Source organism: Stegostoma tigrinum, chromosome 2, assembly GCF_030684315.1.
Source record: "Stegostoma tigrinum isolate sSteTig4 chromosome 2, sSteTig4.hap1, whole genome shotgun sequence".
Classification (NCBI taxonomy): Eukaryota; Metazoa; Chordata; class Chondrichthyes; order Orectolobiformes; family Stegostomatidae; genus Stegostoma; species Stegostoma tigrinum.
In genome coordinates, this window is record NC_081355.1 from 74,912,918 (window position 1) to 74,930,487 (window position 17,570).

General features: G+C 40.8%; 1 protein-coding gene across 1 annotated transcript in view; it reads left to right on the plus strand.

Moving 5' to 3' along the window:
• Window positions 1-17,570, plus strand: part of LOC125461085 (dynein axonemal heavy chain 11-like) — a 466,228-nt gene that overhangs the window by 22,920 nt on the left and 425,738 nt on the right. The window contains exons 3-5 of the mRNA XM_059654665.1: window positions 2,937-3,139; window positions 11,986-12,175; window positions 12,356-12,455. Of these exons, the coding sequence (XP_059510648.1) occupies window positions 2,937-3,139; window positions 11,986-12,175; window positions 12,356-12,455 (493 nt within the window). The remainder of the gene's footprint in view (window positions 1-2,936; window positions 3,140-11,985; window positions 12,176-12,355; window positions 12,456-17,570) is intronic.

Genomic DNA, 17,570 nt, shown 5'->3' on the forward strand with positions numbered 1-17,570 from the left:
ATGCATTTGTATCCATGGAGTTGACGAGTGACCGGTACAATCACAGCGAAACTGTTTCACGGTGAATTGTTTGTACTCGCAATAAAATGTAATGGCAAAGACTTGTATAAACAAAGATAAGATCTATGTGTTTGATAACTTAAAACCTCACAGTGCTCATGATTGAGATGTCATTTGCAATAGCAGGACTTGATAGATATTTGTATGCTGTGACAATGCAGTTGCAAAATCAATAGGTTTTTATATCTACACTAGATGTAATTTTCTAAGGAGTTAACTCCTGGTGAGATTTCTTTGTGTGCCAAACAAAGTGAGTCTTGTTCCTCTCTTTACCATCTATGAAACAGCTAGGTGATAATGGCAATCTACTATTATTTACAGCCTACTATTCTTTCAAGTTTCCTTAGTGGTTCTTGGTCCCACCACGGGGCCGTTTAACTAAAAACTGCTGTGATTGTTTTGAGCAGTTCTGACAAAGGGTCACTGGATCCGAAATGTTAAAATCTGAATTCTGTCCGCAGAGGTGCACCTGCTGAGGTGTTCCAGCAATTTCTGTTTTTGATTGTTTTGAGCCGCTGTCTTGCCCTGTTAAGGATCTGTTTCCTTTCCTGTGCCTACATTCCTTTAAATCGTATTCAAGACTCACAGGAAATCCCTCAATGACACTCCAAATGCAAGGCTCGAATGAAGTTGGCTTCTCATAACTTTTTCTCAACTTGAGAAACACATGGACTTATTGGATGGCACATGAGATATTGCTTGATTTTCTGCAACTGAGTGGCTTCATTGGAAATTGATGCAGGGAGGTGGGGCCAAATTGATAACATTACTGTAACGTGGGCTACTTGGCCCATAATTTCCACGCTGACTGTCAAAGAGCTATCAAACCTAGGCCTACATTCCAGCTCTTCATCCGTAGTTTATAGCACTTCAAATATGATGTATTGAGGGCTCTTATCTTTACCACCTTTTCAGGCAGTAAAATCAATTATCTAACGCCAGGCTGATGTTCTGGAGATGTGGATTTGAAAAAAAAAATGGTGGAATATAATTCAATAAAAATCTGGAGTGAAAAGCTAGTCTAATCACGACAGTGTTGCTGTCAATTGTTACAAAAACTCATCTGATTCACTTCACCTTGAGTGAGGGGAATCTACCATCCTTACCTCACCTGGCCTACAGACCCACAGCGATGCCTTTAACTCTCAACTGTGCTCTAAGCAATAAGAGATACTCAGTCCTGGGGAATAAAATGGGTCAGATGGAATATGCCTCAGTGACACAGCACTTTCAGAATAGTTATCTTAATATCAAGTTTAGAATAGCTATGGAGAGGGATGAGCAAAAGTCTAGAAAAAAAAAATTGGGTTTCAAATAAAGAGTCATATTGGCCTGAAAATATTAAATCTGTTTCTCTCCTCACAGATGCTACTGGATATGATTTTTTTTATTAGTGTTTTCTGTTTTTATTTCAGATTTCCAGCATTTACAGTGTTTTAATTTGTGAAGAACTGATTTCAGAAAATTGGGAGGAATCTGGCCCAAATACATTGGAGTCAAAAACTGGCAGGCAGAAATTTCCTTTCATGACCACTGGATGCTTCACAGTGCTTTATAGTCAATGAAGCCGAGCCCTTATGAAGAGTAGCCACTGTACAGTAGGAAACATGATGAGTAAATTGCACACAGCGGCCTCTCAAAAAAAATAATGCGTTAACGATCATTCGTTTATTATGATGTTGATCAGAGGAGAAATATTGGCAAGAATACTAGGGACACCACCTCTGCCTGTATACAAAATATTGATTTTCACGTCCACCTGAGATACTAATACGGTATCTCAGTCTAGCACTCCCTCAGTACTTTGGTGAACGCAGCCTAGATTTTTTTTTGCTTCAGCATCTGCAATGGGACCTGGTTCCACATGTGTATGATTCAGAGGCTACTTTACTACAACTGAGCCAAGGCTCTCAAATGCATATAGGTGAGGGCTTCAGGAGCAGATAAACTGACACAAAGACAAAATCAGGTGTGGACATGGAAATAGACATTCTTATTAATGGATTTGGAAAACAATGTCTGACAGCTTGGTGAATACAGATGGAACAGCAGCCATTGCTGTGGAATTAGATTTAAGTTTGAACGTAAAACAAATTGTTAAATGTAGGTGAGTGGAACAAACTGAGTTACTATCCAGGCTCTGGCACTGACTGTGGCTGAATGCTTCAGTACTAACTGTGCTATGATTTTGTAAACACCAGCATAACTGTTTTGTTGCAGAAAGTAGTCTTAGACCATTTCTCTCAGGATTACTGAATCCGCCTTTAAATGCAATGAAACCTTATTAAATCTTCTAACAAAGGAATGGATCTTTGATTTTTCTGCAGCTTTTCATTCAATATTCTGTCTTTGTCCTGATATTTTGAAGGTGAGAGCTATTACTGGATTAGAGTCAGAGGCAGTCCTCCAGAATCTCACCAAACTCCAATCTTCTGAAATTCACACAGGCCTCTTAGTTGTAGTTAATAGATTGTGAACCTGAAAAACAATCCTATCTGTTTATCTTTGCCCCTCTGTCTTCTGCTGAAGCCAGAAAACGTAATTTGAATCTTGGACAAACCTTTCAAGTATAACCAGTCTTCTGATGTTGACTGAACTGTGTGCAGGCTAAACGTTGAACTTACTGAAATGGCTCAGTTACATGCTAGATCTAAACCTCAGTCATAGACAGGAAAGGACAACTTACCAATGTTCAAATACTTAACCCTGGTAATTTGTGTTCCAAATCACACAAGACATTAGCTATGTCATTGTTGGGCTGCTAGATTTTGGTAGGTTTCTAAGATTCGTTACACATCATTATTTCATAATTGTTGAAATGAATTAATAATGCAATACAATAAAGCCAATAAATATTCTCACAATATTTCCTTTAGATTCTGGTACAAGTCCTTTCAAGCAAGAGAAACCACAGAAAATGGCCACAATTTATTTCACAAGATATAGACCGTCATGTGGAAAATATTAGAAATAAGGTTTATGTCGTGAATGGCCAAGCGATGGGACGGACTCTCCTGCCTATACCCAGCGTTGCAGCTAAAATGGGAGGCATCGGTCAAAAACCAGGGAATGGGAACAAGTAAGGTGCAAATGTTGAATATTTGTAATAAATGCAGATGTTAAAGCTGTCCATATACAAATTTGGCAGTTGCACAATTTCAAATTCACATATGACAGGTTTTTCCAATTAATTGTTTGATTAATCAAACACTCTATATTAATTAGCAATTTAAAAAACTAATTGATGATCTCGTGAATATGAATACATGTTGGGGGTAATTCTGAGCATGGTTAGCTGTGCATTAAATTGCAGAGTGGAATGTCTGCCCATTTCATAATTCATCTGATTATATCCATTGCTGGTAATGTCTGGGCAGTCTGGTTTGCCGTATTACACCCAAGCTGGTAAAATGCAAAATTTGACCTTTTCTGTCTCATCCGACGATAACATTTCACAGGTAAATATTCATATCTGTCGGTATTGACTGCATAATCTGTGTTAATAGCAAGATTAACTACATATTAGCAACAGTTAATATTGAATATTTTGGCTCTGATTTTTCTTTCAGGGCTGGGTGTGCAGAAGCTGGAGAAATCCTGGCTTTGGGAACCCTGTTGCTACCTGTAGTCTGCGTCAACATTCCAGCCGCTTGCTACTCTCTTTCTTATTCTTTGCTGCTTTCTCCTACTTGTGCTGTTTGCTCTGCTGCTTCCCATCACCATTCCTGTCCATTCATGATTCCTGTCACCACTTCTTCCTCCTATTGCTTAGCATTTGATCTATCACTTCCTCCATTCACACCATCTTCACTGCTACCTCCTGCTCCCTTTGCTGCTCTCTCCTTTAGTGGAAGGAAGTGGTGGAGGAAGGTGCACAACAGGGAGTGTGAGTAAAGAAAAGCAGGAGGGAACAGGGAGTAGTGACAAAATTGGAAGCAAGAAAGACAGTGTTCTTTTCTGTTCTCGTTTGGTCTCTGCCATCTTTTTTGCAGGCAGCTGACAGGTATGTCACAGTTTGTGACATTGCACGGATTGGAGCTGGATGAGCAAGTAGCACACATGAGCAAGTTTTCAGTTATATAGATCAGAAGCATGTTACTGTCATTTAGATTGCACATGCTTTGTGTTGTCTCTTGTTCACTTACATCCATTATCAATGCTTAATAGAATTTAGTGAACTAACCTGCTGAAACCTCACACTTCTGTGTCTCTTGGCTCCTGATTTTTTTTTGTAGCTAAAAGAAAATATTTGTTGAAGAATGTTTATCTTGCTGCTTTGCATTGCATGCATTTGTATAATTTTATAGATTTGCGCAGAACAAAACTGAATATGAAACGTCTCGCCGACAGAACATTTGTCAGGATACCTGAGATGCAATTAACTAATGCAGTTGCCAGCTATATGTAATCAACCTTCCGATCTCAGTTGCTTTTTGTACATTACTCTTTTTTGATCTCCTGTTTTCAACTACCTTCATTGCCTGACTTCTGAAAATAAAGACTTTTATTTATAGTATCTCATTACATTCCTGAATGCTGCATGCTGTGGATTATTTTTAAGGTACGAGCAATTTTTATAGATAGTCATTTTGAACATAGTAACAGTTCATGCACAGCAGTGAGACAATTATTAACTAGTCAGTTTTGTTGGAGTTGGAGAATTCTAACCCTGGAAGGGCTCCCTGTTCTTCAAATAATGTCATGAGGGCTTTAATGTCTATCCGAGCATGCAGTTTATTACTGTCCTTAAAAAGCAGCACGGCACTCTATCAGCATTTCACAAAAGTATCTGCCTAAATTATGATCTCCAGTGAGGCTTAATCTGGCAACTTTCTAATTTAGATGAGAGGAGTAATAACTGAGCCAAGCTGACAAGTGCTAATTGTAGTTAAGTTTCTTAAACAAAAAATCTGCAGCAATGTCACATAACATCTAGAAAATGCTTTAGTTACCATCGAAAGCTCCAGGATGTCACTGCAGAAGTTCGTCAAGGTAGAGTCCGAAGGCCAACTACTTTCAGCTGCTTTATTATTGACCTTCCTTCCATCATAAGGTCAGAAGTTAGGATATGCACTGAAGAAGAAGAATATCCCTTATTGTCATGTGTAATCCATTGTAGAAGCTCAGTGGAAAGCTTCTACGTTGCCTGCATCTTATAGTGGATCTTAGGTACAAGTACCTAGGTACAAATCTTGGATACAGAAGAGGAATAAAAAAGTAATTGCATTACTTTACAGAGTTTTAAAAAAAGTTAGAAATAAGAAAAAATTCAAATAAACATTGCGTTGTAGCAGCTCAGCACAGGGCCTCCGCACATGGTCTGACTGCCTGTATCAGGCCCCAGTCCCCATTCCCGCTCTGCTCTCAGCCTCCAGTCTGTTTCAGGGCTGCTTCCCCCACTCCAGTCTCTGCCTGGGACCCTTTGCCTGGCTTCAGGGCTAAGGGGACTGAAAAAGAAAATGAGAAAAGAAAGAAAGGAAAAGAACAGGCGGAACAGATGACCTCTGGCAGGAGCGTCTTACTCTGCTGCTATCTTGCACAATGTTCAAAACCATTTGTCACTCCTCAGAAACTGAAGCATTCTGTGTTCATATGCAGCAAAACCTGAAAGATGTAGGCTTGAGCTAATAAATGGCATGTAACATTCATGCTACCCAAGTGCATGGCAGTGATCATTTCTAACAAAAGAGAATTAAACTATCACCTGTTGGTGTTCAATGACTTTGCCGTCTTTGAATCGCCTTGCATTAATATAAATGGGTTGCAGTTCACAACAAGTTGAATTGGATTGGCCGTGGAAACATTGTGACTGCAACAGCAGTTCAGAGGCTAGGAATTCAGCAGCAATAACTCATTTCCTGTTTCCCCAGTGGTTGAACACCATTGTAAAAGACACAAGTCAGGAGTGTGATGGAATACTGTCCACTTGCCTGAAAGGGTGCACCTCCAGAAACGTTTGAGCTTGACATCATTCAGGAAAAAGCAGTCTGCTTGATTGACACCTCATCCACCGCTTTCAATATTCACTTAGCAGCAATGGAGCATGGTGACAGCCATGTGTACTGTTGACAAGATGCACTGCAGCAACTCACCAAGATTCCTCCATCAACACATTTCAAGTACTGCCACTTTGAAGGATAGGGACAGCAGTTACATTGGAACACTGAATTCTGAAAGTTCTCCTCTAATCTCATACATTCTCATTTGGAATTATACAACATTACTTCACGATCACCAGGCTAACATCTTGAAACTCCTTTCCTCACAGCACTGTGCATCTCCCTCCTCCCCCGGTAACTGCAACAGATCAAGAAGGCTATTCAGTATCACCTCCATCCCAATTAGGAATGGCAATAAATGCTGGCCTGCCAGCAACATACACATCTCTTGAACAAAACAAAACATGAATTTCTGAAGAAGGGTCCAGACCCGAAACGCCAAGCTCTCCTGCTCCAGAGCTGCTTGGCCTGCTGTGTTCATCCAGCTTCACACCCGTGTTATCTCATGAATACATATGTTTGTTTTTATAAATGCACTTCAGTGTACCATGTCCAGGTTAGAACATCAGTATTATGTAGTTCTGAAGTTGTTGCTTGTATTATCTCCACAAGGGCAGGATTTTCCCAAGCTGGTTTAACTAGTCTAAACCATTACTTATTTGGAGTCATTTGGTTAGTTTCTTATTGCTATTGTGTTTTGAAACCTTGAGTTGTTATAGCTGTACATTATGTACCTTATTGTTTCTTGGTTGTTTGAGAGATCTGGATAGTTGTCTTTTTAGCATGAGAGATCATTTTCTTAACGATGCAAAATTTGAAAAGTAATGACTGTGACCGTACTGTTGAAGTTTGTAACGGATGACATTTGTCGAGAATGAATTAAACCAATGGTATTAGGCAGCTTGTGTAGACAAGTTTTTTGATATTCTTTGTTCTGCCTGTGATTCCAGTGAACAGTGAAAATTTTGAAAGTTTTACACGGCCAGATTTTGCAGTGGCAATGATGGTAAAACTGTCAACACACACTGTGTTCATTCCTCTAAAACACAAGATGAGCTCAACCTTTTCTGGTGTCAATTTAAATGCAGGAATGAAGAAATTGCTTTTCTTGATTCTGTGCTTTTCTATAGTGTGCACTGTTAAATTTGCCGTAGTCTGCAATTAAATAGAAATTGCTGAAGTTGCCCATTATACCGTTGGATAACCTTTGAAAAAAGTTGCATCTTGTTGAATGAGGTGTTAATTGTGCCTCTACAAGTGGACTAATTTCATAACTACTACAGAAAAACAAAGTGTTTTCATGATGAAAGGAATTGCTGATTTTTGAGTTTTCTTTTAATGTTTATGAAATATATTTCAGCTTCCACCACAGTCCACATGTATGTTCCAATCATTATTTCAACTTGTGTAAAATTTTTAATCAAAACTTCATTTATTGTAAAATAATTAGTGCAGTTTTCCTCCCTGTTTGCTGCCTGAGAATACTTTAGTGTGACTGACTGCTGTCTTTAATTAATGATTTCACTGGTGCTAGAAATGTAGAGATCGTCTTGATTTAATGATAGATTGAAACTAATGTCAGAAAAGTGCAGATCCACAACAACGATCCCTAGGTTTTTATGCAACACTTTCTTTGAAGTTGCCAGTGAATGCGTTCATGTTGCTGTGGATTACCAAATCAGGACTTTGGTGTTTTTGCCCCAGGAGTTTCTTGCTCATTAACTGAGCTTAAAAGTAACTTCCAGAACCTCATTTCCTCAATAACTAACTAGCCATTGATTGCTTTCAGATTTGGCAAAATGACCTTCATTTATGCATATATTCTGAGACCATTACTGAAGCAAAGACTAATTATATATAAAGTGGTAAAACAAATGAAAACTAGTATAATTATTAACACAATAGCATTGTTGATTTGCAAACAAGGAAAACTCAATTTTATTTAAAAAATAAGAAGGTTGAATAAATTTGTCTTATTTTCCTTCCATCTTCACTGTTTCAACTTTAAAATGTTACACTTTAATGTACCTGATTCTGACCATTTTTTCCCCAATTTTACCCTTTTAACCCTACGTACTTAAATCTCTGTGGCTTTTTTCTCAGCACTGTTATAATCCCTTCTTATGTTATTACTGGACATGTCAGATGCCAGAAATAGGAGGAAGTGCAGATGCTGGAGAATCTGAGATAACAAAGTGTCGAGCCTGATGAACATAGCAGGCCAAGCAGCATCGGAGGAGCCAGAAGGCTGACATTTTGGGCATAGACCCTTCCTCAGAAATGGGGGAGGGGAAGGGGGTTTCTGAAAAAAAAGGGAGAGGGGGGAGGCGGACAGAAGATGGATAGAGGTGAAGATAGGTGGAGAGGAGACAGATCGGTCAAAGAAGCTGGGATGAAGCCAGTAAAGGTGAGTGTAGGTGGGGAGGTAGGGAGGATGGACAGGTAAGGAGGGTGGGATGAGGATAGTAGGTAGGAGATAGGAGGAGGGGATAGGTGGGAGAAAGGACAGGTTAGGGATGCGGCGATGAGCTGGGCTGGTTTTGGGATGCGGTAGGGGGAGGGGGGATTTTGAAGCTTGTGAAGTCCACATTGATACCATTGGGCTGCAGGGTTCCCAAGTGGAATATGAGTTGCTGTTCCTGCAACCTTTGGGTGGCATCATTGTGGCACTGCAGGAGGCACAGGATGGACATGTCGTCTGTGGAATGGGAGGGGGAGTTGAAATAGTTCGCGACTAGGAGGTGCAGTTGTTTAGTGCGAACTGAGGGTAGGTGTTCTGCAAAGTGGTCTCCAAGCCTCCGCATGGTTTCCCTGATGTAGAGGAGGCCACGACGGGAACAGCGGATCCAGTATACCACATTGGCGGATGTGCAGGTGAACATCTGCTTGATGTGGAATGTCTTCTTGAGGCCTGGGATAGGGGTGAGGGGGCAGGTGTAGCACTTCCTGCGGTTGCAGGGAAAAATGTCGGGTGAGGTGGAGCTGGAGGAGAGCGTGGAGCGGACAAGGGAGTCACGGAGAGAGGGGTCCCTCTGGAAGGCAGATACTGGTGGGTAGGGAAAAATGTCTTTGGTGGTGGGGTCGGATTGCAGATGGCAGAAATGTCAGAGGATGATGTGTTGGATCTGGAGGTTGGTGGGGTAGTACGTGAGGACGAGGGGGATTCTCTTTTAGCTTTTATTGCAGGGAGGGGGTTTGAAGGATGAGTTGCAGGAAATGCGGGAGACACAGTCAAGGGCGTTCTCGACCATTGATGGGGAGAAATTGCGGCCCTTGAAAAACGAGGACATCTGAGATGTACGGGAATGGAATGCCTCATCCTGGGAGCAGATGCGGCGGAGGCAAAGGAATTAGGAATAGGAGATAATATTTTTGCAGGAAGGTGGGTGGGAGGAGGTGTATTCTAAGTAGCTGTGGAGTCGCTGGACTTGAAATGGATATTGGTTTATAGGTAGTTGCCAGAAATGGAGACAGAGAGGTCCAGGAAGGAGAGAGAGGTATTAGAGATGGTCCAGATGAATTTAAGGTTGGGGTGGAAGGTGTTGGTGAAGTGGATGAATTGTTCGAGCTCCTCATGGGAGCACGAGGCAGCGCTGATACAGTCATCAATGTAACGGAGGAAGAGATGGGATTTAGGTGGCGTTACACCTCGCATTCGTGAACCATTTCAACTCCCCCTCCCATTCCGCAGATGACATGTCCATCCTGGGCCTCCTACAGTACCACAACGATGCTACCCTAAGGTTCCAGGAACAGCAACTCATATTCCTCTTTGATACCATTGGGTTGCAGGGATCCCATGTGGACTTCACAAGCTTCAAAATCTGCCCCCCCCCCCCCCCACCGCATCCCAAAACCAGCCCAGCTCATCTCCGCGTCCCTAACCTGTCCTTCCTCCCACCTATCCCCCCTCCCATCTCAAGCCCCACACCCATCTCTGACCTACTAATTTCATCCCGCCCCCTACACCTCCCTTTGACCTGTCAGTCCTCCCTGGGCTGACCTGTCTCCTCCCTACCTCCCCACCTACACTCACCTTTACTGGCTCCATCCCTGCCTCTTTGACCGGTCTGTCTCCCCTCCACCTATCTTCGCCTCTATCCATCTTCTATCCGCCTCCCCCTCTCTCCCTATTTATTTCAGAACCCCCTTCCCCTCTCCCATTTCTGAAGAAGGGTCTAGGCCTGAAACGTCAGCCTTCCTGCTCCTCTGATGCTGTTTGGCCTGCTGTGTTCATCCAGCTCTACACCTTGTTATCTCAGATGCCAGAAACCTGGATTGTTAGGTAATGTTTCAGAGATAGTAGGAACTGCAGATGCTGTACAATCTAAGATAACAAGGTGTAGAGCTGGATGAACACAGCAGGCCGAGCAGCATCAGAGGAGCAGGAAGGCTGACTTTTCAGGCCTAGACCCTTGTTATCTCTGATAGGTAATGTTCTGTTTTACTTTGGTTTTAATGGCATGGTCTCTCACTGATATATAAGCATGAATTGTTGCAGGCTTTGTTCAAGTTTAGTAAGCAAAAGAAATGAAGCTAAAATAGTATGAGCCAAACTGTTTGTTTATAGCACTAATTCAAAGAATTTTAAAAGCACAGCAAAAGTATAATCCTATCAATTACAAAACACTGCTTTACAGTTTTAAAAAATTGTATATTGCCTGTAAGCACCCATTTCACAGTATTCATACCAGAGAATAAAATATTTTCCTAATACCACGATAAGCTTAAGGTAATTATGATTTTAACTCCTAGATTGGAAATGCTGATAACCTCTTCCTGGAGCTAGTATACACTGGAGCTTAACTGTACTTTACTTCAGGTTTTCTTCCGATTTTGGTTCCAGCATTTGGTTTGAGACTACGACTAACTCCTTATTCTTATGTTTTGCTATGTTCACTCCTTCTCAAGAACAAAAATCTATGTGACTACCTTCATTTAAGGACTTCACTGAACTGCTGAAAACACTGTGAAACTGAAAAATACATTTCTGTCTTAGCTATAAATGTTTGCCCTAAATTTAAAAAGCCATAAAACTAGAAATTTCCAACAGACCTTCAAGAGCAATTGTTTACCATGCAAAGTTGTAAATCATCCTTAGATTAACAAAATGTTGGTATAACCAAAGTGGTTTTTGCAACTTTTTTTTAAAAATAAAGTTATCATGGTTACAGAAATACGTGCACGTTAATTATTAACTTTAGACACATTGAATAATTATGAATCTGAAAGCTAAAACCTTAACTTAAAACAAATGATATTAAAGATTTATATCAATCAGACAATTTGTATCACAGCACCCTAACCCAATTCTATTGTCTTTTTTGGAACTCAGAGCTATTGAAGTAATATTGCTTTTGGCTAAAAAATTTTCCAGAGGTCAGTTGCTCTGCCAACCAAATGGCAAAGATTGTTTGCCAGGACTGTAGCACATTAGAAAATTGGAAGGTTACTTTAAGTTTCAATACTTAGTTACTGACTGTTAGCAGACAATGGTAACTATTGTAACCAAAACAGAAAATGCTGGAAATGTCAGCAGGTCAGGCAGTATCTATGAAGAGAACAAACAAGTTAATATTTCAACTTGCACTTTTGAAAGGCATTACAGACGAACTATATTCTAAGAAGACCAGAATAAGAATGGGAAAATAGCCACAAAGATACAGAAAGGAAAAAGAGATGATGACTGGCAGTATGCCTCAGTGTAAAACAGAAAATGATTGAGAGGTGATATAAACGTGCAAATCTAGGAGACATACTGAGAAAATACAAATAAGTAAATGACACAAGGTGTAGTGTTTTTAATCTTCCTGTGCTGTCAAGGATTTCTTCATATTGCTTAAGTGCCAATTCAATTCATAATTTTATTTCATCAAAGTTAAATTATTCTGGCATTTCTGTCTCATTCCTACTTTATGCACTTCAGGCTAGATCATTACAACCATTTAGTTATTCATCCAATTGAATCGATGGTAATCAAATGGACTCATCAGATTCGGGATGTTTTGAAGAAGGATTCAGCCGAACCATTGTTGCAAGGACTTAATCCAGGTCCAAAGACCGAGTTGATTTTTTGGAATGCAAGGAAAGAAAACTTGCTGTGTATTCATGAACAAGTAAGTGGAGTAAAAACAGGCTGGAGTATTTGGCAGATAAAATGTGAGGCTGGATGATTTTTTTTTAACTTTCAAAACTTAGTGTCCTAAATTAGAGAGAGTTTAGTTTCTGGTGCCATTATATTTGTTTATTGATGAGTGCAGGAAATTAGTCTTACTTTAACTGTTGCATTCTTCTAGCTTCAAACTCCAGTTGTTCGAAAAATGGCCAAAATCTTAGAAACAACAGAAAGCAGCTATTTTCCCACTTTCAAGCAAATTTTACAAGATGTTGCAGGTGGTATGTATTGTTCTTGTATTTTGTAAGTAATATTGATGGATTATTTTCACACACAATATGAGCTATATTGCCCCTGAACAAGGTAAATATTAGTTCTAGTTTGTTGATACAGAGGCTGATTTGCACTAACCATTCTGTATCTGTGAAAATGATTTTACATTATGTTGATAGAACTCTTCTATGTAGACATGAAGTTGCCAAACTCGTTCTTTTTGTTTGAGCAAAACCTGTGGGAATACTTAATGTTTGTCCCATTGCATCAGGTTAATTCCAAGTTTCTGACTGTGAATGCTAATATTTAAGAAAATGTGACGGGATTAATTATTTTCAAATTTTGAGGTATGATGTCAAAGAGAATTCTGCTGATCTCCAACGATTTATTCCTATTTCTGCTGTATTTGATTAGAACTTTAGTTGAAATAATGGATGAAATACAAAACGGAAGTTAACTACTGAAATTTTATTACCATTTGAACATTTACAAGAAAACAGAGCATTGAAACAGAATGAACATTTAAGTTCATTGTACACACGGAACAATCTAATTTATTTCACAAAATATTAAAAAGAAGCTGAATCTGTAATTTGGATTTGTTGTTTTGACTTTGCAGATATGAGTGTGCTGTCCATCCTTGTGGTGCACAAGACTGGTATTTCATTGACTACACATGATTAAAACTTTTACATTGCAGTATTTATTTCCTTTTTAAACAAAATAACTAATGTAGATTGATCTTTTCACTTGTGGTGCTATGTCTGATTTTATCAATATGCCTTTTGTTCTGTGAAATTTATGCAACGGTCTAATACTAATTTCTTCAAAATCTATATAATGCTTAATAAAGTTTAGGAAACAAAACTTTACCATGCAAGGTAGCCATAGGCACCAATTGTAGTTGAATTACCTTGTAAAATAGTATATTGACCAAGAGTCTACAAATTTATAATCTCAGTAAGTTACTGTGGCTACAGTGACTCATCAGTCTATTCCTGTGACAAGGTTGATACTCTTGTAAACTTTACAAAATATGATTTGATATCCTGTGACATTGCCGACAGTGAATTGGAGAAATGGATAATGTATTATCATCTCAGACGTCTTTAGTCTCCCATTTCTGTTTTATCTCGTTGCTGTTTTTTCCCCTTTAACTGTTTTTAGTTGCCTTTGTATGCATTATGATTAGCACATTTGCAGTTGACACTAACATTGGTGGAGTAGCAGATGGTGAAGGGGACTGTAGGAGAATGCAGCAGAATATTGATAGATTGGAGAGTTGGGCGGAGAAATGGCAGATGGAGTTCAATCCAGGCAAATGTGAGGTGATGTATTTTGGAAGATCCAATTCAAGAGTGAACTATACAGTAAAATGGACTTGCCCTGGGGAAAATTGATACACAGAGAGATCTGGGTGTTCAGGTCCATTGTACCCTGAAGGTGGCAATGCAGGCTGATAGAGTGGTCAAGAAGGCATACAGTATGCTTTCATTCATCAGACGGGCCATTGAGTACAAGAGTTGGCAGGTCATGTTACAGTTGTACAGGACTTTGGTTTGACCACATTTGGAATACTGTGTGCAGTTCTGGTCGCCATATGACCAAAAGGATGTGGATGCTTTGCAGAAGGTGCAAAGGAGGTTCACCAGAATGTTGTCTGGTATGGAGGGCGCTAGCTAAGAAGAGAGGTTGAGTAGATTGGGATTATTTACATTAGAAAGACTGAGGTTGAGGGGGGACCTTTTGAGGTCTACAAAATCATAAGAGTATAGATAGGGTGGATAGCAAGAAGCTTTTCCCCAGAGTATGGGACTCAGTTACTAGGGATCCCAATTTCAAGGTGAGAGGAGAAAAGTTTAAGGGAGGTTTGTGTGGAACATTCTTTATGCAGAGAGTGGTGGGTGCCTGAAACATGTTGCCAGTGGAGGTGGTATAGGTGGGCATGATAGCATCATTGAAGATATATCTAGACAGATACATGAATGGGCAGGGAGCAGGAGGATACAGATACTTGGAAAACAAGCAACAGGTTTAGATAGAGGATTTGCATTGGTGTAGGCTTGGTGAGCCAAAGGGCCTGTTCCTGTGGTGAAATTCTCTATGTTCTTTGTTCATTGTTATTTTTTCTGCCCTTTATCTTTTTTCCTTTTGAGTGGGAGATGATTAGTAAGGTTTAGTTTGAAGTGGAAACATGCAATCAATAACAGTAAGCGACAGTATGTATGGGAGGAGAATGGAAAATGTGGCCTTCAGTTATTTTCCTCCTCCTTTACTCTTGTGTCAGTCCCTGTTTAGTTACTTGAGTTATGTCATTTACCAGTGCAGCTTTCAAGTCCCATATCATTTTACACATCATCTCTGGCTCCATTTCTTTATTGATTGATTTGATTCAGCAGGCATTGAAATGTCCCATTCCCCTATGCTAGCCCGTTGCTCACCTCCTCTTAATCATTGCTTCCATTTATCAAATTCCCTCCAACTCCTTCTGTGAATGGGTTCCAAAAATACAAATGTCAAGAGGGTAATGAAATACTCCCTGCTTGCCTTGTTGAGTACAACTCCAAGAACACTCATGAAATATCCAGGACAGAGCAGCCCACTTGATTGCCACTATATCCACAAGCATTCACTCCCTGTACCATCGACAATCAGTAGCAGCAGTGTGTACCATCTACAAAATGCACTGGAGAAATTCACTAAGGATTTCATAGACGACATCTTCCAAACCCTCAGCCACTACTCTTTAGAAGTGCAAGGGAAGCTAGCACTTGGAACACCACCATCTGCAAGCTCTCCTGCAAATCAGTCAACATCCCGACCTGGAGATATATTGCAGTTCATTCAAAGTCTCTGGGTCACACTCCTTGAACATGGTATTGTGGGTCTGCCTACACCAATGGATTGCAGTCAATCAACAAGGTAGCTCATCACCACCTTCTTAAGGGCAACCAGGGATGGGGAACAAATACTGGCGTAGCCTGCAATGCCCACATCCCATGAGTGACCTTTTTAAAAACTTGGATGTATCGGGAGAGAAGATAAGAAAAAAATCAACGAATGCACGTCGGTGTCATGGTTGTCATTTTAAATAATTAATCCTGCACTTCTGTGTAGATATGTTCATTTACTCTCTTAAAATGTCTGCTCTAGTGTTTCTGTGATAGTCTGTCCTAATGAAGAAGCCTCTATTTGAGTTTAGGCAAGTTCTTCAGACATCCCAAGGATGGAAGAATTTGTAACACCCAAGCGTTTCTCAACTCCCATAAGCAACTGACTCCTTGACGCAGGTAGCATTATATGTCATGGATCATTGAGCTGTCACATTGTTGACTGCAGCCAAAATGTTGCACTTCACTGTGGACAACACTGAAGTTAAAGTAGTGTACAGCGATATTGATAGGGCATGCCTTCTTTACTCAGTGGCCAGATGAGAGAAGTTGCACACATTGCTGCGTCTTTCTGGTTCATCTCTGTCCTACACGATGCTCACATATTTCACAACTGTTTAGAAGTCTTTGTGAAATCTGAAATATTGAACTGTAGCTAGAAATGGAACATAAAAAATAGGGACCTCAAGATTGCTCCCAGTATGTTGCCTTTCATGGGGGCCTGCACTGCGTGACACCCAGACACTGGTGAATGCTGACTGAATCATAAAAAGCCACCTAACTTTAACAGCTGTGCAGGTTCACTTGCACATCTGCCAATGTGGTATACTGCATCCACTGTAGCCGGTGTGGCTTCCTCTACATTGGGGAGACCAAGCGGAGGCTTGGGGACCGCTTTGCAGAACACCTCCGCTCGGTTCGCAATAAACAACTGCACCTCCCAGTCGCAAACCATTTCCACTCCCCCTCCCATTCTTTAGATGACATGTCCATCATGGGCCTCCTGCAGTGCCACAATGATGCCACCCGAAGGTTGCAGGAACAGCAACTCATATTCCGCTTGGGAACCCAGCAGCCCAATGGTATCAATGTGGACTTCACCAGCTTCAAAATCTCCCCTTCCCCCACCGCATCCCAAAACCAGCCCAGTTCGCCCCCTCCCCCCACTGCACCACACAACCAGCCCAGCTCTTCCCCTCCACCCAGTGCATCCCAAAACCAGTCCAACCTGTCTCTGCCTCCCTAACCTGTTCTTCCTCTCACCCATCCCTTCCTCCCACCCCAAGCTGCACCTCCATCTCCTACCTACTAACCTCATCCCACCTCCTTGACCTGTCCGTCTTCCCTGGACTGACCTATCCCCTCCCTACCTCCCCACCTATACTCTCCTCTCCACCTATCTTCTTTTCTTTCCATCTTCGGTCCGCCTCCCCCTCTCTCCCTATTTATTCCAGAACCCTCGCCCCATCCCCCTCTCTGATGAAGGGTCTAGGCCCGAAATGTCAGCTTTTGTGCTCCTGAGATGCTGCTGGGCCTGCTGTGTTCATCCAGCCTCACATTTCATTATCTTGGATTCTCCAGCATCTGCAGTTCTCATTATCACTAACTTTAACACCATGCTGTGTTACTGCACTTTTGCTGCCGATACTTTCTCCCAATTGATAGTAGGGCTGTGAAGTGCAAATACTTAAAAGGTGGGTTAAGCTGAAGATGCCACACATACAATCATATGCATTTGATAACAATTTATTAACAATTGAAACCAAAAATTACGGATCATATTAAACATACTTCTGAGAATGTGACAGCTCTGAAGCATTATCTTCCAGTATTGGGTCTGAGAAGTGAGTATAGAAACAGCAAACTCCGGCTAGATTTTTAAGTCTGCATCTGCGTAGCTTCACATATCGAACGTGACTGGGCAAGTTAATGAAAAGTTTTTTAGTGGTTGTGATTGCTTGAGGCAATAAGTTTTAACGCTATTGTTGTAAAAAAAAATGACCTTTCAATGAAATTCGATTTGCTGGCAGATGAGTGTCATTACCCACTCAGTGGTTGCAAGCTTTATAAATTTGGTCTTACCAGGGCCTTGCATTCAAAGAATTATGTTCCGCCATCAAAGAGAAAAACAGTAACTAGCTTCATTCACTTTGCATTTAGTGCCAGCTGTATTGCTCCTTATTGCACAGTTGAGTTTGGTGCAAAGGTGACAAGGTTTCAGCCTTATTGTCT